Raw genomic sequence first — 27,366 nt, 5'->3', positions numbered from 1 at the left:
TATTAAAGCATTTGTCAGTGCTTCATATGTAGGAAATTCAGTACCAAAATGAGTGGTAGATGTATGGTTTTAGGATTTAATTTTCAGTATAACAAGCATATTTGGGATTTTTTTCCTCTTGGGTTGAGCCTGAAACCCGGAAAATAATTTTGAAAACCAGATTGCGTGTGGTAGAGGTATTTAGCAATGAAAGGTGAGCAAGGAGGAAGGAAATAAGACACATGATGCTTTCCGGATTTCAGTCTTCTGTGATAGTGTCTGTTTCTAGGTTTACTTTCAGTCAAATCAGTTAAAGCATGTGTAATGCCATGGTTAATAAAGAAGGACCTGATGTATTTTAATTGGCTAGTGAGGTATGGAATTGACATGCCATAATAATTTGAAAAATCCAGTTAATGCCACCTGCTTTTTGTTATGTAAAGTCCAAAATATTACGTATTACTCCGCACTTCACAGCTCTCAGATCAAAAAGTAGTTGGCTGTGTGCCGTATACATGTGGCGTATTTGATGGTACAATTTTGATCAATTGTTTCGAAAAGCAGTTGAAACAGGAAGAGACTTCATCAGAAAATAAAGAAGCGGTACAAGCAGCACAGACGAATTTTATCATCCCCAGGAATGTCCTCTTTGTCTTGGAGGAAGAGGAAGAGGATGCTAAGAGCATCAAAAACACCCACAAGCAGACTGGCTGGGCAACTAACGTATTAAAACAATGGCTGGCCAAAAATGGCAAGGATCCTAGCTTTGAATTGGTCCCAGTAAGTGAACTCAATGATATCTTAAAAGAGTTTTATTGCACAATAAGGAATCACGATGGAAATACCTACAGTGTGGCAAGCTACAAGTCAATACGTGCTGGCTTAAACCGGCATCTCAAAATGCCACCTTATAATCGTCAGATTTCCTTAATGAAGGACAAAGAGTTTGCTAGTGCAAACATGGTATTTTTGAGCATGATGAAGATGCTGCACATGCAGGGTAAGGATGAGACTCACCACCATCCTCCTATAGCTGCTGAGGACTTGCGTAAGATTAAACAATCTGGTGTGCTGGGATTGCACAGTCCACTGGCACTCATCAACAAGGTGTGGTTTGATTTGCAGTTGCATTTTGCCAAACGAGGGAGTGAAATTTTAAGAGATCTGGCTCCAGATGCTTTTGTTATTGAGAAGGACAAGAACGGTCGTCGATATGCTGTGTTTAGATATCGTGGCAAAGGAAAAAGTGGAGAAGATCCTCGTAAAACGCGTAAAATGTACGATATGCCAGGGGACCCAAACTGCCCTGTTTATTCTTTGGAGCTTTATTTGTCTAAATTACCTCCAGAGCCCCCTGCCTTTTACCTGCATCCTTTAAAGCTAACAGCAGAGCAAATGCAAGAACAGCCTGTCTGGTACAAAAGAGAACCAATGGGTGTGAACTACTTGGGTACCATGATGCCTAGGATAAGTGTGGCAGCCAGGCTCTCTCAAAGATACACCAATCATTCGCTCCGAGCCACCACCACCCAACTACTGTGTGAAGCAGGACTGGGGCCTAGAGAAGTAATGGCGGTGACAGGCCATCACTCCAGGTCTGCTATTAGACAGTACAGAGGAGCAGCAGCAGGTCGCTACAAGGCCTGGTCAGAAGTAAAGGGGAGTAACACCTCCAGTTACCTACGTAGCAGGATCCCAAATGAAATGATAAAACAATCACCATCTGGTGCCTCCACCTCTTCCATAAACCATGTTGTTCTAGAACAGAGCAAAATTATAAACCCTAAGAAGTGTGTGGTACCACTTAACACTAATTATGTGACTTTAGTTGCTGGGGGACAACCAGCTCGGAATTCCAAAAAATAAGTCCTGTTGAATCACAATTCTTCTAAGGTGTTTCTCCCCAGGAACGTGGCGATTGGGAATCTCACTGCCAGCCCCCTTTGAGACGGTTTCAATCAACCTGTCTTTATAAAGCCAATGACTTGATGCTTCCGTAGCAGAACAGATTTCTAATGAATTGCTAAAACAGAAAAAATATCAGATTTGGCTTTTCATTTGATATACTAAGGAAATTTCTTATGGTCAAGTTCAGCAAGAAGTATCCTGTTTGCACTCCTGAAGTGAGCTATGAAGCAGAAGCTTAAACAGAGCAGGGCTTGAGTTTGTATGACTTTCTTTGGCAGCTGGGACTCTAAAGTGGCTGAGCAGAGCTATTTAAAAAAAAAAAAAAAATGAAAGGGAGAGAGTGATTTCCACTTAGCTGAAGAGCCAGTGCATTCTTCACTAAGTGTATGGCTTTTATATTTTGTGAAGAGTATATTTATTATACCATTTCGTGCCTGCTGGCACTAATGTAGCATCTTACAAATCAAATACTTGATTACTGAAGAGCATGGAGAAAGTAGAAGTTGAGTCAAATAGACAGAGAAACACACTACAAATGTATACATATGCATGAAAACACCTGGAATTGCTTGAGCACTGTCACCTTCTCTGTTCAAACTGGTATCAGATCTATCAGAGGACTGTGCTTTTTTTTTCTTCTAAATTGCTTTTCAGTGAGCTACAGATTTGTATTGCAGGTCTTTCCTTTTCCTATTTAATATTTCTGGCTAAGATTTAAGTCACTCTGTTCTCCAAAGGCATTATTTGATACAAATGATAGTAAAATTGGGATCTCTTCAATTGTGCATGAAATGGGGAAAACCTTCTCAAAAGAGTTGAGAGCAAGTTTGTTGCTCAAATGAAAAGTAATTAGAGTTGAAATGTTGTCTCTGTATGTGCTTATCTTGTGAGAGATTTTTTTGTATTTGTTCTCATCTGCCTTTTCCATTATATTTCACGCTGTTTTTGCAGTTATAGTCTTTGCCAGTATAATATAATTCACAAGAATCACATCCTGTTCTTTGTCACCAAACTTTATCCAAATACTGTTTTCAGTTTTAACTCGTTTACTATAGTGAACATAGGAGATTTTTAGAGATTAAAATTCTCAGGATAGTGGATGCAGATTTTGTCAGATAAATTGTCGTTTTAAAGGCTCTTTGATGAAAAGAAAACAAATTAGGAGCTCTTATCATAATTCATTTTTAATGAACCACGCTTTGAGTCTAATTCAGGTTTTGTCTCTGCTGTTCTGTGCCATACTTTTCATGAGAGTTTCTGACAGAGGGATCTTCCTGTAAATAGAAATAAAAAACTGGTCACCAGGTCACAAATTGTAGTAGGTCCACTTTGGAAGAAAAAACAGTGTAGCATTCAGAACTATTTTCCATTATCTGAATGGAATAAGAATGTATTCATCTTTTTGAAATGCATGTGTATATGCATGCACACTCACATGCACACACACATGGTTTATCACACTATGGACTTCACTGCAAGTGTTTATGTTGCTCAACAGTGGACAAACTAGAGAAAAATCTCATCTGAAATAATAAATTTACCATGATAAATCTTAATTTCATGGAGAACTTCTTTGCTGGGAAAGGCTTTCAAAGATGAATGAGATTTACCACTTCATTATAGTGTGAACAGAGGATGTGATGCCTGAACTTTAGAGTTTTTATCTTGGCTGATAACATTTACCTTTGTGGCCTTGTGTGGGTTATTCACACTCACTGCATCAATTTTCCAAAGTGTAAAATCAGCACAGTGTTCCATCTTCTAGTGGATCATATTAAAGATTAAAAGGTTTTGAAAGTCCTATATTCATCCCACATATTGTGTTTAACATCACTTTTGTTTTCTGTTGTTACAATGACTGAGCTAGTTGATCAGTTGTCATTGTTAATATAAAAATTACTTCTGCACAATCCTGCACTTCCATAGTTGCAGCATTAATTTGACATCAGTGGAAGGAAATCTTGGTCCCAGGATTAGAATTTCATCAAGCCTAGTGTATATCAAATAGAAATGGTATAGAAAGTAATTCTTTCTAATGACTATAAAGGAAAAGAAAAAACAAAGATCAAACAATTCTCAAAATGCAGGAGAACTGCAGTAAATTCTTGTAGGATATTTAGAGTAGCATACTTTTCCAAATTTTAGGAATTTCTAGAGTTCATAATTCAGCCAGACTGGCAAATTTAATTTCTTGTTTGAAGAGACTTACTCTAGGCTTTCCATGAGATGGGTATGGTTTTGGGTTTTTGTAAATTAATAGTTCATCTTCGTGTTGGGTAGTTGCTTATTCTGGTGTTGAACTTTTCTCCTACAGAAACAGGGAAAAGTGTATTGCCAGGAGATAATTCTTTTTTTGTTCCTTCTTGCTACATACTGTGGTCATACTGACCACATGCCCTGCTCTGGTCTTAACTGCATTAGGTAACTGACTGCAGCAGCATACTGCCAATTGTTTCATTCCTTAGCATAAGTGTTAGTGGTTTAAATTCGGAAAAGGATCTCTCAGTCAATCTGGGCAAGTCTCCAATTCTTCTTAATTTAGCATTTTGCTTCTGAGTTGTTGGCTAATAATTGGGTATTTTTGTCTTACCGTTTTTTGAAATTCTAATTTTATTGGCACCAACTACACAATGTCCTCTTACTACCTTCAGTTTGAACCTGATACTTCAAAGCTACTGACTGCAATATTACTAGCTTTTTATTTTTGTATGAGAGAAATTTTGGGGGAAAATGAGGGAAAGCATTCCTGGTTTGGGCTGGAAGTAGTATTGCTTCACGAGAGCTGGAGTCGGTGTTCACTAAGCTTTCCACTAATATTTAAGTTCATTCTAATTAATGGGACACATTTCTAACCTTCCAGAACTGAAAAATCTTTCTCCTGTTCCCTCTCCCACCCAAAGTGTAAAATGAATCTTTCTTTCATGTGCTTCCTGAAGCAGGCAAACAGAATGGATGTTTTGCTGCTTTTGTGCAGTCAGCTTTGGCTATGTGGACAGTAATATGGGCAGCAAGGGGGGGTCTTCGCCCCACCCCCCCCCGCCCTTTTTTTTTTTACTGTGAGATAAAAGTTTCAAGTTGATCCTGTTCATTGCAGGACAGATTATGTTCTGTGAATACCATGAAGTCTATCAAAATGGACATCAATTAGACTCCTCAGTGGCAGTATCAGCAGAGAACCTCAAAAGCAGGTTAACTGGGGTTTTTTTTCCCATTTCTGTTACATTTCCATTTTAGGTGAAGCATTTTGTTGAACCACCAGGTTATGTACAGCTTGTTTGTCTAAACTTAAATTTAGACTTTAGCTGTAAACTTAATACAGAGTTGGTAATTGCAATTTAAAATATATTTTAAAGATCTGAAAATAACAAAAATACTCGGAAAGAAATTTTTCCTCTAGCACTCTTGAATTTTTCTAGTTAGCTATTTTCCTAAATTAAGAATATGTAACTAAATTTATTCAAGAAAATTAATGTTTTAAATAATGGCTGCTGTATCATTGGTGAAATTCCATTTCTCTTGATGCAAATTACTTTGGAAACAGTAGGGAATGATTGAAACTTTATGTAATACATTAGTATATTTGCATCCCATTTTCATAATGAAGCTTCAGTATTGGTACTGTGAATCTAGAACTTGTGTTTTCTTACTAAGTATGGAAATCTCTGCTGTTACTTCAAGGAGTACCTCAATTACTTTTTACTTTCCTGAAGTATCTTACAATATGTTAAGTTTTTTATTCTTTTATTGCTATTTAAGTAATTTATCTTCGCTGTAAAGTACTGTGATCTAAGATGTGGGAGATCTAGATGGTAAATGTTCTTCAATACAGGAACCTTTCCTGTTCTCCCTGAAGAGCTCTTTTGTGCACAGTGTCAAATACCTGAAAGCATTGGAGGGATGCTTTGAAATTGAATGTGTTCTTGGCTATGTTGTGGGGTTTTTTTAATGCTGGTACATCTCTTTGTTATCCTGAACTATACAGCTTCTCATTAGTTACATACTGTTAAGGTCATTATAGTTTTCAGTAAACAGCTTTGATGTGTGATTGCTGCACCTTTTTCAGCCTTCCTCTCCTTACTCCAAAAAAGAGTGGCTACAGGGATGTGGGAGTGGATGTCTTACTATGTTTGTGTTAGTCTCTCAACTTCTAACTTTTTCCTGCATACACAGAAATTAAAGGTTGTTATTCAGTCCCAATTATTTTACCAATGGCTGTTGCAGTGCCTCAGGTCCTAGAATTGCATTTCTGAAGACACGATACTTTTAATGTCTTGGGGTAAATCTTAGTGTTACAAGGGAAAAGGCTTTTTTTAAAAATTATATAACACATCTTTAGAATGGTTTTAAAGTATTTTATTATGAATCCCAGTTATAGATACAGGTTTATAATATATAAATAGAGCTATGGTATACTGAGAGAATCTATGAAAGCAGCTTTTAATATGTTGTGACATAAAATAACAGTGAACAAATTTAAATGGGGATGGAAGTGTTAAAAATGGCTGGCATAAAGTCAATCTGTTCAAGAATTATTGTTACATTTATTAAAATACTATGTCAGGTGGATATTTTTTTCTTCCCTGTTCCCCACTCCAGGTGCACCTTACCCTCTTACAAAGTAAATCTTTTTACAGTCTAAATTTGATGTGCATTTCATCTTTTCAGATAATGTTAATGTGGTATTGTTGTTTTTTGTTGTGGGGTTTTTTTTCAAAAAATAAATCCACCAGTGTCCTATCCATTTCCCATTGTTTCTGACATGCTTTGATTTCTTTGGTTGAACTACAGCTTAATTCAAGCTATTTTGCTGACTACTGGAAACTTACCTGGTAAAATGTTATTAAAATATATTCATAACTCCTGTCTATTTACTTTGCAATGTGTAACAAACTGTGAGTGTCTATTGGGAAACAATGTGAACAAAGTGGATATGTCAGCTTATGATTTATAAGCAGCTGTTCTATATTGTTGAATTATTATTGATGAATATGTCTCCTTGCATTTCATGGTTTTGTCACTGAAAATAAACATACTTAATTATATATGTAAAATGGGCTACTTGATTTTTGTCTCTGAGACTGGGGTTATGTTTGTACTGTTTAAAATGCAACTAGCTCTCATCTGTGAGGTGGAACCTTTACCTGAGACTAATTAGAAGTATAAATTATAAAGGTGTTAGCAGGAGGATTTAAAAAAAAAAAAAAAGAGTAATTCCCAACAAGATGTCACATAGCTGAGTTAGGTGGATGTTCTAAGGATCAGAATTCAAGTGAATTCATTACTGTGTGACTTTTAAAGTGCTTTGAGACAGTATCTCTTCTACCTAAACCATGTCCAGTTACTGAGAGAGCTTTCAATGAGTAAATATACTTGTGTTTTCTACATTCAAATTTGTCATTTGGAGCCAAAAAATTTAGATAAATATTAAAACAATAAAAACTGAGAGAAATATTATAAAAATCTAATTGATTATGTCGTTACACCAGACATGGATAATGACTTTTAAAAGTGCATTAAACTAATCTGAAAAGTACTATAAATATGTTTATTAATAAGATAATTCTTGATTATTCAAGGTTACAAACCCACATAATACTGTTGGGAAACTGTCGATGGGCTTTGGGAAAACAAGGTAGATGTTTCACCTTAAAATAAGAACCAGTAAAGACATGCATGCTTGCATGTATATGTTTATTATATATCCTTTTAACTGTATATTTAAAGAAAAACAAAGTCATAACAGTAGAGAAATATTTCAAACATTGTGTCAGGTATTCCTTTATGGCGTTTAGTTGGAATTATGAATGTTAATGCCTCCAAACAGCATTTCTGGCAACCAGTCTCTCCATCTTCTTGATTTACGATTCTTATTAATAGGGGTAGCAGAGCCAATGTCTGCTCTCTGCACCAAATAAATAAGAGGGTGTATAATACATGGGGGTTACTGTGATGAGTTATTCATTTTTTTCTGTGCTTGCATTTTTCTTGTTCCATGGGAAGTGGTACACACAATACTGGTAAAGGCTAAGGGGAAACACAGCCATCTTGTAAATGCAATGTCACTTAATATGTGAGTATTTTACAAGTATGCAACTGCTCACTATCAAAACGTATTGAAATTCCGTGAAATTTTATTTGTGCAAACTGTGATTTTGTTAAATTGATAACTTTATTAAATTATTACTTGTATCTTGGTGAAAGGTGACAAATACATTTGGTACCCAGTCAAATAAATTTTTGTGTCAGCTTTGCAAGGCTGGAATAATTACTTCAATTTTGTGGGAGTTACTGCTTCGGAAAAAATAACAGGGAGTGATACATCTGACATCAAAGCATTTACTGACTGAAATATTATAAAAAATGTATTAAAAAGGTAATTTTGTCAGATGCTTAGACTGTGCTTGAAATCTCTAGTTTTGTATATGGATGACTAAAAACATAATAATGGACCTTATAATCATGCATACAAACAAAGTATCACCACCCTCCCCACACACCTTCTGTTCCCAGAGCATATTTTTAACATCACTCTCCATAATTTGAGATTGATTTTGCTATTATATAACGCCTTGGTGCGTCTTGTGTGATTGCAGTGGTGTGATGCTTCATGGATTGTCTGTTTCACAACCCCTAGAATTTTTTCTCTTTTGTTAATGTAGAAACTGTTTAAAATAAAATTATCTGCACTGTGTCAGTGTGCTACACATAATAATCTTCAGAATTTTGATCTTTACTTCCCTGGAATTAATTTTTATTTTGCACTGTAATTTTATTGTCGCATTTTTTCCCTCCCCCTTCGTTTTTCACTTTTGCTTAATGAAATGTTCCTTTATGAAAAGCAGGTGGCATTACAGTTAATAACACTGTTATTTCTATGTGGTGAACTGAACCATGGCGTTATATAATACCAAAACCTTTTGGGAAAAATCATATATATCATATGTGAATAGATAAGTGCATATTCAGAACTTTCTTCAAAATACCAACATTTACCTTTTGGGTTTTCAAGCGGTACGGTACCTGTGCATATTGGCCTGTGTATGTGTGCTGTTACACAAAATGATGTAACAGGTAACATTTGCTGATCAAGTTTGAGATATTTCTTTCCCAGTTTTCTTTGGTAGTGTGCCATTGACATATATATACTGTGATGTTGTAACTACTACTTTCTGTATTAAATTTCACATTGTAGTTGTGGTGCGAGATACCTCCTTTTCTCAACGTCATGTCTATCCTATATACTTTGGCCTTTCCTTTTCAATCTCCTTCCTTGTGTATTTTTTGCCTCATAGAGCTGGAATAGCTTCTCCCTCCAAACCAATTTTTCTTTCTCTTTCTTTTCAAAATTACAAATGGTGAATCAACCTAATTTGCAACAAAGCTGATCTGAAAAACTTTCTGGATAGTAAAGCTAAGGTGATACTCTTTCTCCCACTACAGTGTAGTTAACAACACTGTAAAATGCTCTCAGCATGTGGAAAAACGTAAAACTTGTCTGAACGTCCCTAGTTTTCTAGAGGCAGATGAGGAAACTGCTTCAGAATCAATTCAACACCAGAGACAGCCCTTCATTTTGCTGCTAGGCAGATTCCTTTATTAATTTATCATTGATGAGTGTATAGGTTAATTGTTACATATTGCAGTCAATGATATATGGGATATAATGACAGTCTTCCAAAAGGAGGAAAAAAGTTCTTAATTATAAAGCATTTACATTGTTTTTTCTGCAAATCTTAACTGTAACCAGAATCAGGTGACCTTATTCACTGTATTTATGTATTTTTAACAAGTTCCAAGACTTTTATTACCTCTAAGAATTCTTTTTCTGTTATATTCTTTCAGATTTTCTATATGGCATTGGTTCTAGAAACATACTGTTTAATTCTTCCTCAAGGAAAACTCTATTATTGCCCTTTCTTCCTACCGCTTCTTTCTAAAAGTATATTTGTCAGTAGATCTGTTTCTCAGTACTTTCTTTAATAGTTAAAAAACTACAGTGGTTGGGACTGGAATAAAGCAGATGTTATGCCATCATAATATGTGCAGTAGAAGATGCATTAAATTCTGATTATAGGTAATTTTTACCAATCTTTCGTAGAAACTCCTCAAGTGTAATTACTGTAATACAAGTAGAGATTTTGTTAGAAATTAAGGTCTGTAGTAGTTTTCATAGTAAAGATCTGAAAATGTCATTCAAAAGAATCAGTACTTCTCAGCAAAAGTTTTGCAGTTAATAGAAAACTTAAAAGTACTGATTTCCAATGTTAATTTGAAAAAAAAATCCACAAACCTACATTTTTTTGATACATACTTTACATTGTTTGTATATGGCCAGTTGTGGTTTAACCCCAGACAGCAGCCAAGCATCACACAGCCACTCGCTCATTCCCCCCCAGTGGGATGGGGAAGACACGTGAAAAGTTAAAAGTGAGAAAACTCAAGGACTGAGACAAAGACAGTTTAATAGGTAAAGCAACATCCATGCACACAAGCAAAGCAAGACATTCATTCACTTCTTCCCACGAGCAGGCCAGGTGCTCAGCCATTCCCAGGAAAGCAGCACTCCATCGGACATAATAATGACTTGAGAAGACACTCAGCATCACTCCAAAAGTCTCCCTCCTCCCTCTTCTTTCCCAGCTGTATATGCTGAGCATGATGCCATATGGTATGTGATAGCTCTCTGATCAGTTGGGATCAGCTGTCCCAGCTGTATCTCTCCTCCCTGCCCCCTGACTCCTTGTGCACCTCCAGCCCACTCTCTGGTGGACTGAGGTGAGAGGCAGAAAAGACCTTGATGGTGTGTAAGCACTGCTCAGCACTAACTAAAGCATGCTTTTATTATCAGTACCATTATCAGCACAAATCCCAAACATAGCACCATACCAGCTACTGTGAAGAAAATCAGCTGTATTGCAGCTAAAATCAGCACAACTATAAAGCAGTTAATGCTTAACTGATTTAAGTGTGTTTAGAGGATGATATGACTTGGCTTCTGTTTCAGGCCTTACAAGATTTCAATAAGATGTTTGAAAGGGATAAGGATTTACTCTTCTGCTTTTGCCTCACTTCTGGGATCTTTCAGTTGCTGCTTTCACAAGGAAAGTACTTTTCCTTCACACTTGCCAAGTTAGATGCATGCCTGGGGCATTTGGCACGCAAACAGAGCCAAGGGATATATGCAGTAACTGTGAACATGGCTTTGCAAACTGATGAAGCTGGGGCAGAGAACCTGCAATTTGATGATATTTTCTTTAAAGAGCACACTTTTCAAATCGTATCAAGATTTTGTAAATGTGAAGTGTCTTCTTGGCTAGGTATTTGGGGAAAAAACACACTGAATGAGTACAGTGAAGGAGCATTACAGCACACTTGCACCATCCTTCTGTGTTTATGGTGATGCATGCTTAGCTACTGTTTGGCTTGTCATTCTCACCTGCTGCCTTATTTCCTCCTCCTGCTTCTTTTTCGCCCCTTTTGTTTCTGCTCTTAATCATACCTTGCAGTCCTCTCTCTTCACCCAGTGTTTTGCCTTTCAACTCCTGAGTTACGTGCATCCTCTTGGGCTGGATCTACATTAAGTATAAAATGCTCAATTACAAGACTTGTTTTTATGCAAAACATCTTAATTGCAAGTGGCAGTTCACTGACCAGATGAAGAATATAGATGTGGCTATACTAAAATTAAGAAGTCAGGAAAAGATAAAGTCTTGTCCGTCTCTCTTCTAAATTTTTTATTACATTTTTGTTTAAAACTGACATTTCAGAGTAGGATTTCTTAGATTTAGCTTTTGATTATTTTTTAATTTAGCTTTTTCATTGCATTGTTTTGTGTTAAGCTTCTTACACTGCTGTCTGCTGTGTGAAATAGGAGAAAAAGTTAAGGCAGCTCTAGCAGGGCAGTTGGACTAGATGATCTCTAAAGGTCCCTTCTGACCCCTACCATTCTATGATGTAGTTGTGGTTACCTGGATTGTTCCTTTCATGATGTTAGTACTTTCAGGTTGGACAAAGTTACTTCATAAGCTATGGATAAAATAGGTCCAAAATGCCAATGTGAATGACCTTATTTTGGAGGGCTTCTACTTACTTGGAGTTTAAAAGCAAATACATTAAGATATGTAGCTGTCAAGAAGGATGGGAAAGAGAGTTTGGCCATTTGCTTTTAAATCTCAATGTAAACTTTTTTCTGTTTGATTACTGGAAGCTATGCAGGTGCTGTTGTAAACAATCAGTATTAAATTCCATTCTGGTTTGTTTGGAAACTGGTGCTTTAGTTCTGATAAATGTTGATAGGTTTGGGTGATTTGATCGGTTTGGGTGATTGTGGCTTTGTTTTTTTGTAGCTGTGATCTTTAGAGATCACTTTATGTTGCTGTGGTTATTTTGTTTCTGTTCCAGATAATTTGATATTCTAAGGCAACTGAATATTCTGTTATTCAGACTTGGTAGGCAATATGTGAACTAAAGCACCAGGCATATGTTTTGAGTTCTCATTAAATGGTTTCAGTTGTTTCACTAGTGTGACTGCTGATGAAAAGGTGTTACAATTGCATCATCTTGCTTTTCTGCAGAGATCATCTGAAGCAGATTCAGGTTCTTGACTTCCTGTGTTTGGGGAAAGCTGAAAACTAATAGCAGACCAGAATGCCTTGACTTTGCTTTTCTGCATTAAAAGTTTCTGCACAATCACTTGCTGAAATCTAATGCTGGGAACCAAAAGACTTGTTCCCTTATTTTGAGTTCTAAAATAAATCTGAATGTTGTTTATATATGAATGAAAGTTCAATGTCAGGCTTCCCTTTGCCTTCATCAGGGCTGCAACTCTTAAGCAGATTTCTAATTTTGCTCGGAGCAGCACGTCTGGATCTCCTCTTCTGATGTGTGACATGGCAGTCTCCTCCTCAGAATCCTCTTCCAGTCATTTTGCAGAAGCAACAGCAGTTTTCAGTCTAACCTCTCCTCAAACCTAGCTCTGTTGTAAACTAGAGTTTTCACAAGTCCTTATAGCAATAAAAAATTACTTGAGAGAATTTCTGGGTAAATCAATTATGATACTCAAAAAGGGTGATTTTATTTTCATGGTGGCTTGGGCACAGGATTTTCTGAAAACTATTTTTTACATGTTTTTTGGCAGGGGTTATTCTAATCGGTTTCATTTGTAGGTCTTAAACGTTCGGGTAGTGACAGCACTCTGGAAACATCTGGGATGAGGTGGTAAAGCTGCTCTCTCAGATTGTGGAAATGCTTTAATTTCAGCATGAGAAAGTAATGTGGACCAGTCTTCTAATACCCAATCCCTAGTTCTTCTTCAATCTCCTTTTCTTTCCTGGATTTGAGATAACCACAAGTATCAGAAAGCTGTGCCAACACTATAGGATGTAGAAATGGAAATTCCTTCTCCTTTTGAATGTAGTTGGATGCTCTGAATAGTCAAAATCCCAACCTTTATGGCAGGCATAATTATCAATTTGTTCTGTGTGGAGATACTATGCCTTCACCATGTCCCTGTAGGTAGGAAACATAATGTGCATTGTTTTCAGTATTTCCTCACAGTTTTCCCATCCCTTTAAATTTCATCCAAGGGAGATGCATGGTTGGTGTGAACTAGGGAAAACTGGTTGGGGAGGCTGAGAAGTCAGGACCTCAGGCTGTGCCACGTGTGGAGTAGCTGGAGTATGTGCTCTGGAAGCAGGACTGGGGATGTACCACAGAGCACCATTCTGAACACTGCCCTGCAGATCTGCAGCTGCTAGTGTGTCTTGTGGAAAGGACGTAACTACTTCTGGATAGTTGTTGTTGGAGAAAACTTTGAATAGTGTGGCTGACTACCAAGAGGTTTTTCCTCCTGAGAAGTGCATGTGTCAGACCTTGTTGATTGGTCAGATTTATCATTTATAATTTGGTAGGTGTCTGTTTAACTCAAGATTTTGGCCTCCCAGACACATCAAAATAAAAAGAAAAAAGCATGCAAGTGACATTTGCTGACTTGGAAGTTCAACAAACTTTGTTTGACTGGCATGATAAAGCAGGGCTTCAAAACAGCCAGCTCTCATACAGACTCTTTTGTAAGGCTTTAAATTTCCTTGCAGAGGAAGAATTGAAAGGAAATCACTTCAGATTAATATATTTTATGGTGAGGAGAAATGAATAGCTTAGTGTTAGGCTTTTTTCCTTCTCTAGTTCCATATAAATCTCCCTCTAAATTTTTCAATCTGCATTCTCCTGGCAGAGAGAGGCATAGTTCAAAATGCATGTCATTGACTGGGAAGATTATAAAATTGGAATGAAATTCCCCTTGACTTTATGCTAATCAAGTAATCATTGATTATTTGAATGTGCCTTTTATCTTGAGCTTCAAGTGGGTAAATCAGTTTGTCATACTAAGAAAACTGAATCTGGAAAGTTTTGGAAATAGAAATTGCTCAACAAGAAAGGTGTTTTTCTATGCATAGCAAAGATAATCCCTGTAGAGGACTCTTCTATCACCTGCAAACATAAGTAGTTAGGATTTTCGTTCTCAAATTGTGTATCCGTTGTAGGTTATTAGCAGAATTTCATCAGTGGCAGCACCAGAACTTCAAGGCAAGAAGAAAGCAGGTTGTAGTAAGGTATGATGGAGAGATAAATGATGTCAGGCACTCCAAATTCAGTGACCAGTAGTGTAGACACAGCTTTTGTTTGCATTTAGTAAGCATATGGTATACTTCTTTTCCTTCTCCTCAAACCCTTGCCTACGTGAGAATTGTTTTTAGGACTTTCTTAAAGAGTTAGTTTTACCCAACAAAAGGTTATTGAGCAGATAATCTCAATAATTAGATTTTTTTGCATCTCTCCCCATCTGACTACACAGAAAAATCTCTACTCTTCCTAACTAATACCTCTTAGGCTTTTTTTCCATGTTAATTGTTCAGATATTTTTATAATTGTTACTTTCTCAACCCTTTCCTGTCGTAAGGAATCTGTTTTTCTCTAATCCATGAACCAGTAGTAGTTCGGTTCAGCAACAAATGGTCGTCTCTTCTACAAAACAGAGCTAAAAATACTTGAATATTTAATATTGCAATACAGTCATTTGGTTATAGCCTGTTTTTCAAGTCCTGGGAAATTTGTCTGAAATGTTCCTTTCTAATAAGCATATCAATTCTGAGCCCTCTCCTTCTGAATGTTCAATTTGTATCCCTTTTCCACCCATATTCCCTGGATTTGCTTTTGCAAAATGAAGGAGTTTTGTCTTTCAGAGCGGCAAGGTCTCAGGAAGTGATTCGGGAGGTGTCATTGATCTTACACTGGATGAAGAGGATGATGGCTCTTCTCAAGGTAGGTGAAAAAAGTTTTGCTAGCTGCAAATATTTTTTCATCCCATGTATGACAGAAAGAAATAAACTTTTGTTTCTGCTTCCTGTATTTTATTCCTTGGTGTTTCAGTCAAACAGACTGTTAAAGAATTCTGATAGACGTTAAATGAAAGGAATTCTTCTTATTGTAAAAGAGTCTTTTAAGATTTTTACCTTTCCTCTAACTTAAGCATTGTTGCTGTTTATGCTTAAATGTGTTAGGATTGGGGACTAATCTGAGGCATTTGAATAGTTTGGAAAGTTCTTCTAGATGTATCTCATTTTTTATGTTTACTCATTAATTAAAATTCTACAGTTGACATTCAGGCATTAGATTATTCCAGCTTTTAAAGGTCATTGATCTAAAACTCTTTGAGTTCAAAAGTTTAAATACCAAATGCAGATCAGTTCTTTGGTTTGGAACTGTATGCCAAGATTAAATACAGTTGTGCTCTTACGTGTTTGACAATTTAGATGCACTTCCTCTTTTAAAACAATACTTATTTTAATAAGCCTTGCATAACTGTGGGCAGATGTAGTTAAAATTAGCATTGAATTGGTGAAGAATAATAGTAGTTAAGCAAAGTAATAAGTGTCTGTACTTAGGACCATGTGTAGCGCTGTCATCTTTACTGAAAAATGTTTATTTCAACTATTAGAGATAAAACTTCAGTTCTGAAGTCCAGCCACCAAGAGGTTAGATTTTTCTAGACAACCTCAGTAGCTGTCCCTTTAGCTGGTGTGTTCAACACATACGTTCTTAATAGCTTAATTTGCTATGTGTCTGTATTACACAGATGTGGGATGTTTATGTAATGTTACACAAATCATGTTGACGTGGTAGCATTTCTTTCAGTGAGGAAGAAATGTAATGTTACCACCAAAAAGGGAGTGAATGTGGTATGCAAGTGTTAGAGAAGACTGATACTGTTCAGATAGCTGACTGTCTAGTTCCTTTATCAGTAGAGGTTTCCAGCAGTAAATGGTCATCTCTTCTACAGAACCAAAAAACAAGTGTCACCTACAAAATAAACCTAAATCTGTTAAGTATAAAAGATATTTAAATAGATTTTAGTATCTGGAGAGAGATGTCTTTTATGTACTTGCCTTTAAATCTCCCGGTACAACTAGGAAACTAATGCTATTTTGGTAGTGTACAACTGACATGTGTGTCCTTGTTGGTTGAAATTACTACAGATTCTGATTGAGAGTAAATTTTGTTTGAGAGTGAGGGATTTTTGTTTGCTTGTTTTCCTCGGGGGAGGATGATGTTTGGTTTGGGGTTTTTGGATTTTTTTAAATATTACAGTGACTAAGACCTCTGATCATGTGCTTGAGCCATTGGTTTTAGACACAGTACTCCTACAAAACAACTATCTTTCAGTAGCTGTTGGTTTGGCACTTTGAAACTCCACACTATTATACACAGAAACACATGTGTCTAACTTCTAACCCTCTTTTTACATATAACAGTTTCCATTCAAATAGGGGGGAAAAAAACCCCATCATACTGTGGAAGCACTCACCTCATACAGCCCAGATTTGCATTTCCTCTCTTCTTTAGTTTATCAGATGAACAACACACAGACATTCTGTAATTAACAAAATTCCTGATCATCTTCACTGCCCCACACATGATTTTCCACATAAATAGCAGAAGTTCTTAGCAATTCCTAAATGGCTGATGTTGCACTCCCTACTGTCATCTGCGGGTTTTTCTCAAGTCTTAGCTTCGTTCCTGTGTGATGTTTTAGTCCATCTCCACACTGGTGGCATCTTCTAGCAACTAAATTTAGTGCACACCTTCTGATGTGTTTAAAACTGATTAATGAAAGGGTTGCATAACATTGTGAGAAACCATGTTGTTAATTCCTATTCAGAATAACTGTTGTCATCCATTTATCAAAGAGTAATCTAGATACTTTTCTGTCTGCAAGGATCTTGCAATACATGTACAACCCCCTTGCTGTCCTTTTTTTAGATACTTGTGTAGCATACTCCATCAAATCATTTCATACAAATATTAAAACAACTAGTAGATATAGCTAATATATACCCCTAGTCTAAAGTGGATTTGTAATCTAAGAAATATGCACAAGTACAGTCTCATAACAGCCATGTTCCACTTTACTGTTTTTGTAGGAAAAAAAATACTAAAACCATACCCTTTTTCGTTGTGTTTTATAAGCTTGTTGATCAACAAATCTGTAGTTTTCTGGATCCTTAATTTTATCTTACTCTTGAACGTGCACATGTTATGTTTGCTGTTCTGTAATGCTATTACACTGCTTTTGAATTAGTATGCCAATTAAAACTGCTTCCTGCTATAACTGCAGTGTCAGAGGCCCATTTTCTGGCGTGGATATTAGCCCCTCTTCCATTTTGCTTATTTCATTTGGAGTTTTTCTTACACCTCCCATAGTAATGATTTCTATTTTATGCTCATTTCCATAGATCAGGTTGTCATGTCTCCTCCAGGTCCATATTTTTAGGTCCATATTTTTAATGCTGATCCTGTATTACTTTTAACCTTAGTCCTTTCTCAACTATGCGCCCAGTTTCCTGTGCTCATTTTTTACTTACATAGCTAAATTAGCCTTTGCTATTAATTTCCATTTATTTAGTGAAGTCTAGTTGATTATCTTGCATAGTTTCCTGTGGCTGGTGCAATCCTGATTCCAGCAACTGGGATCTCAGCAGGACTCTTCATTTGTCAGAAGCAAATTAACTTACTTCTGTGTGAAATCCAAAAACACAAGCAAAACCAAGAAAAGCCCTCACATTTGTCCAGACTGTTGTTTTTACTTGAACTATATCTTTACAACAGCAGTGTGTGGGTTTTTACTAGCTAGATCATGAGCACATTTTCTATAGGTCATGATGAAGAACGCACTCACATCACTGGAGTTACCCAATGGCAATTGAAATGTGCAATAGTCTGTGAATATTCCAAGTCAACAGGTGTACGAATCTCTGTAGCAATCAGTATCAAAAAATTTGTTGAATATTGGGAAATCTCTCATAGTCATGGAAAAGAAGCATGAACTAATCACAAGACCTGTTAGCTGATGAAAGCAGGAAACATCTTGCCTTGTGTTTTCAAAAGGAGCATCCCTTTACTACTTCTTTTACAGACTTTGGAAAGAAGAAAATTATACTTTTGTCATGGTTTCAGGGAAGTAGCTCAGCTATTCAGTCTACAGAAAGACAATATGGTTTGCAATTTATATTGTACTTGAAAGAAGGTTCAAGACCTCAAAAATAATTTATCATCTAGCAGTTTGTAAAGGGTACTGTTACCTCAAGCTGTTAGTAGCTGGTGTCAAAGACACCTTGGTGACACCATCAAAATAGTCTCCAACTGCTAAAAAAACCCAACATTTTCAACTACATTAAACCTGTTCTTAATGCTTCCAAATCTAGTTATTATACTTAGTTGATGCTTTCTAAATATGTTCTTCAATATATTGTTGATATGTTTTCTCGAGAGTAAAACACATATTAATGGGTTTTTTATGATTATATTGTGCACTCTTTTACTAAATTAGTGGCTGCTGCATGGACGACTTTAAATAGGGCAGATCTTTTGTGAATAAGTGCCTTTAAAATCTGCTGTTCTAACTTGTGGGTTTTAGTATTTGGTGACGTCTTTTGTGCCCACTACTACTCTAATCTAGCTGAAATACCCAGGCAAAAGCTTTGCAATTCTTCTTTATTCAGCTTGTGCACAGGCTTGATGATAAAAACTTTCAAGACTTCTTTTTTAAGTTTTCTATAAATAATCAAGTGATTCCCCTTTATTAACAAACAGCAACAAACAGGAGTGACTAACAGCTTGAGCAAAGGAAAGAGTCAGCAAATGACAAAAGGCTTTAAGCATCAAAAGTAGACAACATTTATTTTAGGACTACAAAGTACAGCAGTGTTTAGACCCTTTTAAGTTTTTAGGCTGGTTTTTTTTAATAGAAACTTTTAAATACTTTGGCATAGTGTTCCATTACATTCAGGTTTCCAAATTATGCTGAAACATGCAGCCTTCATGATGACCGAATGAAACACTGTGGAGTAGGGGGAGTGGGAAAGATTGAGATGAGGAAAGTGAGGGAATTAAATGAATTTTCTACAGTTTTGTTTGCAGAATGAAAGGATCAAAGAAATGTCACACTAGGAAAAACTCTTTGCTAATGTGTGAATAACAGGCAGGGGAAAAGAGATTTAAACCCTCTGTGATGTTCTAATTTCTGTTCTCTGTTTTATGTAAATTTGCTTTGTTTTCAAGCAGATGGCAAGAAGAAGAGCCAGACACCTGCTACAGGATTGAGTTTACACCCCCAGCCCTCGGCTCGACCCTTGCAGGCTTTGCAGCCTTTGCCGCCAAACCCTGTGCAGCAGACAGGTGTGCCAACAAGTGGACCTTCCCAGACCACCATACATGTATTACCTGCAGGTAACTTCATTTTCTACATTACACATTTTACTTGTGAATGCTTTTTTTCTTAAACTAGACTTCTGTGTGTTCTACATTATGCTAATCTTTCCAGGTGAATATTCGTAATGTTGGAGTCACTTTTTAATCTCCCATTTAAGTCAGTTTCCCATAGTTTTTCTTTCTTTTTAAGGTGATGATGTGAAAGGGAAAGGTAGTTGTGTTGGTTTGTAAAGCATTCAGAATCAAATTCATTCCATGGAAAAGAAGAAATCCTGCTAAGGATGGCCATGAATATTAAGTATATAACAACATATTTTGTTATTGGTAAAAGTGAAGAAGAATTGTAGCAGCAGGATTATTTAAGTAATAGGGTAAAAATCAGCAACGACATCACTCCTGGCTCTGTCCACCTGCACTTACCATTCTCTTTGCCAAAAGAATAAATTGCCAAGACTGACATTTAAGTTTCATCCCTCGTTAAATGTTGTTTTGTCTGCAGTGGGATTTTTAGCCCTCCCCTCCTTTTCTTTCTAACATAAACAAATATAGATCTTCTTCTTTTTTTTTTCTCCTTATTTTACTCTCTTTTTCTGTAGGTGATTGTTAAAGATTAGTTGGCATTGGAATTGTCTTACGAGTGATCTGTTCTACAAACTCTTTGGTGGTGTGCTTTATATTGTCCACAGCTGTTCTTACATTCAGCACCTTTTCCTTTCCTTCTCTTTTGCAGCGATGGCATGAGGGTATTATGTTTATCTTTTCTGTATGGAATTTGTATATATATTGGTATTACTATTTCAGGTGAAACTACTTAGACTGTTTTTCTTGCATTATCAAAAGCAGATAGAATTTCAGAGAAATGTGGTTTTATTTTGCATAGCTCAGATGAGTCATTTTCAGACACTATCAGTTTAATATTGTGGAATTCCATTCTAAATTGTGGTCTGCCTGTTTTCTTCCAGCTCCGACAACAATGAATGTAACACATCGGCCAGTGACCCAAACTGCTCCAAAACTTCCCATACCTAGAACCCCTAGTAACCATCAAGTGGTCTATACCACTCTTCCAGCACCACCAGCTCAGAATCCTGTCAGAGGAACTGTCATGCCAAACCCAGGTTTAAGGCCAGTCAACCCACCAACTGGAGGTGAGTGATGCTTTCTTCAGTACACATTTTAGCACAGCACAGCTTGATATGTTCTACCTGATAGATGTGGAGTTTGGGTCTTTTTGGCTTGGATTTGTTGTTTGGGGTTTTTTTACAGTACTGATTTTAAAAAGGCTATTTTAAGGCCTTTTTCTAGGAAAATTCAATGAGAGAGGGAATTTATACATTTTTCAGGCAAGGTTCCCAACAACAGATCTCTGTGTAATGTGCTTCTGACCTGATGGTCTGCTGATGGAATGAATGCTGAGCCTTTAGATGCCTGCTTAAACATTGTCAGAAATCAAGGTGATTTTCCACCAAATTAACTAAGATTCAGCTTGACCAGGCTCTCAATAACCTAATCTAAGAGCATTTTCTCAACAGAAGGCTGGGCCCTTCAAACCTGGACTTTTCTGTGATTCTGTCAGAGGCAGTTCTGTTGCTCTGGCTTGAAACGTGTATCTCTGTATTACAGAGTACTATGGTCTGACAAGCCATGTAAGATGTACAAAAGTAGCAGTCTCACCATAGCATTGTGCATTCCCTGTACTTCAGGACAAGGAAGCCAGATGGTTAGCCTGAGCAGGTAGAAGACCAGTTTAGTTAGAATACAGGTTATTTTGGGGCTCCATGTTTGCATACTGGGTAGAGGGGTTTCATGTATTATTAACAACAAATGCAGTTGTGTTTCTTGATGCATTTTAGCTGTCATGAGCTTTTCTCATTAGTCTGTTTTATGTTTTTCACTGTTTTATTACACAGCTCTCAGAAATGCTGCTACTGATGTGTATTGGTTTATATTATCGTTGAAACAGTCTTTGGCATCAGTAGCAGATGCTTCAGGACTAACATCTCTGCACTTTATCTTTAAAAGATTGACCATGAGAATTCATCTGAAGGGTTTTGCAAGTCATGGTTTTGTATTTTTGTATTTCTACCTCAACTAAGAAGTATGTCTACCTAAAAGTTATGCTATATTTGTATCCTATGTCTTACTAAGGCATTTCTATATGCCTTTCTTCAGATTACTGTCATTTCCTGAGATAGGCTGCTTTAGCACGGCTCCGGTTGGATTCTAATAGATGATAAATAGCAAGTTCAGGTGCCTGTTTATCCTACAGGAGTTTTCACAGCTTCATTAGCCTCTTAGATAGATGCGCAAATAGGAAAAAGTTGTGAAGCGGCTACCTGGAGTTCAGCACTTTATAATAAAGCATTAAGATTTAGCAGAATGAGCTCCCTGTCTCAGACTCACTGATTATGTAGACTTCTGACACTCTTCATCTATGATCAGAGCTTGATGGCTGTTCACAGAGGGAAATTACTGTGCAATAGCTGTGGTGATCTGACATGTCACCCTGTGAGCGTCACTTCTGGAGTATTAGAATGCTTCAGACTCATACAAGTGTGGAACTAGAGGGTGGTGGTGATTGTCCCCCAGTCCAGGCAGAAATAAAGGAACACCCTGGGTAACCCACAGCAAGGAGCAAAAGCTTTGAGCTTACAGAACATACATGTTTCAACAGTAAATGGAGATGTAGCATAAAGTGGGTGAGAACTTGGTAGCTTGCAAGAGTTCTGCATATTATTTCCAAGGCTATAAAATTGCCTAGTTTATTCCTGCCGGTCAGCTCCATTTGCTGTGGGAATGAACAAAGTGGTAAAGCCCGTGAGTAACATCCATTATGGTGTCCATTCTGTGAGGGAGGACAAGCCTCTTGGACATTGACTCACCTTTGTTTTCAGCACCATCCACAGCTCAGCTTTCTGGTGTTTGACTACTGAGTGGATGTCGCTCATTTCGCTGCAGCAGCGTTCCTTTCTGATTCCCAAAGTGATGTCATGTTTCTTTTCATGCTTAAACTCCCTGTATCTCCCACACTTCCCCTCCACGCCCATTCCTTTCATGCTACACATTGTCCCCTCTGCAGACATAAGCACTTGCTCTCTTTCACCCTTACAGCTTCAAGGGATGGGAAGTGGTTTTGTTATGCAGTATTTCATCAGTTTGATGTCACTTTGATGACCGTGTCAGTTTTAAATTTGGTGTCAACCAACTGAACCAAGGGGTTGGTTTTCCAATGTTCTGTTTAGCTGATTTTTAAGTATTTACTGTGCTTCTTATAGGTATGACAGTACGAATGCCTCAAACAACTACCTATGTTGTAAACAATGGACTGACTCTTGGGTCTGGAGCACCTCAGCTCACAGTGCATCATCGACCACCACAAGTGCATGCTGTGAGTAGTACTTTTGAAATCACTTAATGGAAATTTACAGGCTTGTCTCTGCGTTAGTGACCTTCAGGTTGCTTCTGAGCATGAACTGCAGAATAGAAAAATGCCTTGTAGACACTTTGCAGCCAGTTCACGTGCATAGCACCACCCTATCACTTACAGCACTTTCTGCCAAGAATGGTAAAATCTCTGTAGTCCCTTAGTTTACCTCAGAGTCCTGCAGATCACCAGTAGCACATAGTGATAACTGCTGTGAATTATCTGAAGGGACTCATGAGTACAGAAGAACTGCCAATGAAAAGTTTTGTTATGGTTTGTTTTCAAGTTGGATGTCCAGATTCACAGTACAGTGTTATGCAAAACTAAGGTATGAGATCAAGGTACAGACATGATCCTCAAGATTGCCAGCTCTCAATTTGAGAGGGTTTTTTAGTCATTGGTAGGGATGATTTACTTCTGCATCACCTCAAACCCATCTGAGAATTTGGAGTTGATTCTTCTTATGTGGTTTTGTTGTTGAGACTGAACCAAATACATTGCTATTTACCCACTGGTGGGCAGTCACATCACTTGTGAGGTCCTGAAATGGTAACTATATTACCAACAAAGTGGTTCACTATTCTTTCAGTCTAGACACTATTCAACTTAATGCATTCTCCAGTGGTAAGTAATGACACTAAATCAAGCTAACATCACACAGAAAAAGAGGACAAAAACTATCCCAGATTCCATCCTGAAAGGCCACTGGCTTGAAGAATAACAAACTTTCATAGTCAGGGTAGCCACATTCGTAGATTCCATCTGAACCAATGTAACTGAGACTCAGGGCTGATTCTGCAGTGTAAAAAAACTCAGTGGAAAGCCACATTTGTGCCATATTTTGAAACTTTATGGATACTGAGCTTGAGCTTTGTGATCAATTTAAGGTGATAAAATCCATGTGTCACTATTGCCCATTCTTCCTGTTGTGACTGAAAACCTGCTTGTTGAAAACGATGCTGGGCTGTCAGCTTAATCCACTGCCTGGGGTGTTTTGGGTGACATGGGAGAACAGCAGCTGAAGTGTAGATTAGCTCTAAGCCACTGTGAATCTGTCAGCTCAGTGAAGGGCACAGTGTTCAGTCCATCACTGCGTGGCTGGGAAGCCAAGAGGGCACAGGGAAAGAACTGCAGCAACGGTCTTCTGTACGGCAAATAGTAACATTTATGAGCAAATGGTAAGAACCTTGGGCACCCTTGGTCCCACCTCTGCTCACTGCACTGTTGCCTCTGCACACAGGACTTAGTGGCAGCGATTGGGTGATTGAAGGCACATTTGCTTCTGCTGGCTGTGGGAGGAGCAGTTAAAGCCTCTTCCACTGCTGCAGGTTCTGACCTTCCCCTTATTGTTCTTGCGCTTCTTAGGAGCCGCCGCGCCCTGTACATCCAGCCCCGCTCCCCGAGGCCCCGCAGCCGTCACGTCTGCCCCCCGAAGCTGCCAACACTTCTCTGCCTCAAAAGCCACAGCTGAAGCTGGCCCGGGTACAGAGCCAGAATGGGATCGTGCTGTCATGGACCGTCACGGAAGTGGACCGGAGCTGTGCCACTGTGGACAGTTACCACCTGTATGCCTACCACGAGGACCCGAGTGCCACCATGCCCTCCCAGTGGAAGAAGATCGGGGAGGTGAAGGCCCTGCCGCTGCCCATGGCGTGCACTCTCACACAGTTTGTCTCTGGCAGCAAATACTACTTCGCAGTTCGGGCTAAGGACATCTATGGACGTTTTGGACCCTTCTGTGACCCCCAGTCTACAGATGTGATCTCTTCCCAGAGCAGTTAAACTAGAGATCTTTGGAGCCTTTCAACCTTTCCTACCACCATGAATTACCCCAGTTTTGGGAGGTTGATCCCATGCATGAAACTCACTTTTGAATCCACGCTCTGCAGGATTATTTTAGACAGTTGTGTGAAACACTGAGTGCATTCAGAACCAAAAGAAAAATAAAAGTCTCACCTGCAGCAAGAGAGCCTGTTTTTTATGGATAGCTCAAGTCATGGGCCGTTTGCAAATCTCGCTTTCCCTTCCATGACAGCTGTTCCACCCAGACACCCACCTACCCTTTATCCAAGGGCACCCCGGATGCCTGGGATTCTGCCTCAGAGTGGGAGCAAAATAACAAATAGCAGTTTGTCTGAAGCAAAACATACACATCTGTAATAACTATCAAGGCACTAACATGAGGGCAAGAACAACAGATTTGCTGCTTGCCCTCCACCACTCTGTGGGCAGGCTGTGATAGATGAAGGGTGGTTCAAGGTCTCACTTCTATACTGGAAGATTGAGTGGTCTGGTCTTAATTTACAAATTGTAATGAGCCCTCTGAGGGGAGGGAAGGGAACTTGAGTCTGGCTGGGAACTAATGCGTGTGTAAGTTTGGAGGGGGGAGGGGGCAATAAACAGAAATGACCCTACTACCTCCTACATCTCCTAAATAAGAATGCTCCTCTACTTTCACCATCCTCCACTCACACTGGGAGCATTCCCAGGCCAGATCTGAAACTGGATTGTAGAGGCTGCATTCACACCTCTCTAGCTTGGATAATTTCTCTGCCCTTCCTTTCATACATCCAGCCCTATTTTTTAGATTTATTTTGTGCCTTAAAGAATAATTTCAGAAATAAAATGTAGCCGGATGCCTTGTGGTGTTCTTTTGTTTGCTTGGAGTTATTTTTCCCTTTAACCCTTCTAGCCTTTCATTACTGCTGCTCATTTTCATGGCCTGCAGTAATTATTATTTCTGTAAAGACCAGAAAAGTGTACCATCCACTGCTGCTGGGTTAATTTTTACTGCAGTATCATTCAACTCTTTCCTCACTGTAATTCTTGAGTAGTTGTTTTTGTCCTGTCAACAGTGTTAGAGTATACAGACAGTATTTTTCCACCGAAGCCTTTCCCTCTTCTTTTGGGAAAGCTGGATGCTGCAGTTCAGCTAATGAAGAAGCCTCTGTGGCGTGGCACTGTGACAACTTCTAGCTCTTTGCACTTGATTTGGATGTGCAAAAATGATAAGTTGGCATCAGAGTCGTCTGTTTTATCACATGCCTGCCTCTGCGGAAAGCTAACGTGCCCAAAGCAGTCTAGAGATTAGTTCAGATGCTGGCCTAAAAATTGTGAGCAATTGCAAATGCTAATGGATGCTTTACTGATGCTTCTGAGCTGGCAAAAGAAATGGACGCATCTGCCCCACTGTTGTTGCCACTTTAAACCGGCTTTTTGCAGAAGCAAATTGTAACGCACCTGGACAAGAAAGGGTGACGTAAGATTTTTATTTTGGCACTTCTCAGTCTCATTCCTGCCAGCAGAACCAAACAGGGGATTTACCATTCTTTTTCCATTTTTCACAGTCCATTTCACCATGTAGCAAAACTGGAGGAGAGAACAGTTTCTAATTTCAATGGTGTCTTTCTTAAAACCAACACATTTGTACGTAAAGCAAGGTTAAAGAAAGGACAGGGAAAAAAATAAATCCCAAAAGCATGACTGGTGAAACATGCTCTGAGGTTATGGGTTCTTTAGTTGTGTGTTCCCTTCAAGAACTTCTACGATGAAAGAAACCACATTGTAGGCTTCTGTCTGTACTATTTTACTGCACTCCTTCACGTAGCTGGGACTGTCCCTTCTGTCAGGTGAGTCATGAGTATTCTCTATATGGAAACTTGCAGTTTTATTGATTGGGGCGAGGAAAAATCCCATCTAAATCCAAGTATCACAAGAGAAGGTTCACACTGAGTCTCATGTGTGAACAATGTGTAACCTCTCCCTGGAATAACACTTGTCCCTGTATTACTGGTGCCAATAATAATGCCTTGATTTTTTTTCTCTGTTTAATCAAAAGTTTTGTCTATTTGTCTATTTCAAGGAATAATTGCTTAATGATGCATTTACTTAAGTTGGGTTCTTATAAAGCCAGTTCTGTAACAGAGGTTAGAGCAGTTGATCCCAGGCAATGGCTGTCAAGTCTTCCTTGGGCAATTTTTTACTCTGTCTTTGAGGTGGTACCAAAGGGCCGTTGGCCATAGCAGTACAATGAGGTTTTATAGTTTGAAAGTTAAACTTTAGAATGCAACCTAGAACTTATGCTGCCCATTTAATTGTGATTCCAGCCCATACGATACGTGAGCTTTTCTATCGTTTGTGCTTGTGTTTAGGTCGTGGTTATTCTTGGCTTTGTCTTGCTTGGGAGAGGCTGGGGGTGACAGACCTGCCGTAGGATTTTCCTCTTTCCTCCAATGGAGGTATTATCAGGGATGGTCTGGTGTTCTGTTTGGAGGGTCCAGGGGCTGTAT

At 38.2% G+C, this 27,366-nt stretch overlaps 1 protein-coding gene across 17 annotated transcripts in view; it reads left to right on the top strand.

Annotated features, from left to right (window-relative positions):
* Nucleotides 1-25,038, top strand: part of ATF7IP (activating transcription factor 7 interacting protein) — a 94,183-nt gene extending 69,145 nt beyond the window's left edge. For 10 of the 17 annotated variants that reach the window (XM_062013839.1, XM_062013805.1, XM_062013790.1 and 7 more), the window contains one exon: nucleotides 541-7,311. In XM_062013839.1, the coding sequence (XP_061869823.1) occupies nucleotides 541-1,845 (1,305 nt within the window). In that variant the 3' untranslated portion in view covers nucleotides 1,846-7,311. Of the gene's footprint in view, nucleotides 1-540; nucleotides 7,312-15,128; nucleotides 15,208-19,503; nucleotides 19,672-20,615; nucleotides 20,802-22,928; nucleotides 23,042-24,442 lie in introns of those variants that run through there. The other 7 variants (XM_062013855.1, XM_062013847.1, XM_062013868.1 and 4 more) reach the window with 7 other exon arrangements.
* Nucleotides 25,039-27,366: the final 2,328 nt, after the last annotated feature.

This window comes from Colius striatus, chromosome 1 (assembly GCF_028858725.1).
Source record: "Colius striatus isolate bColStr4 chromosome 1, bColStr4.1.hap1, whole genome shotgun sequence".
In the NCBI taxonomy this organism is placed as follows: Eukaryota; Metazoa; Chordata; class Aves; order Coliiformes; family Coliidae; genus Colius; species Colius striatus.
The sequence above is the reverse complement of the archived record's forward strand: the minus strand, read 5'-3'. Positions and strand labels throughout refer to the sequence as shown.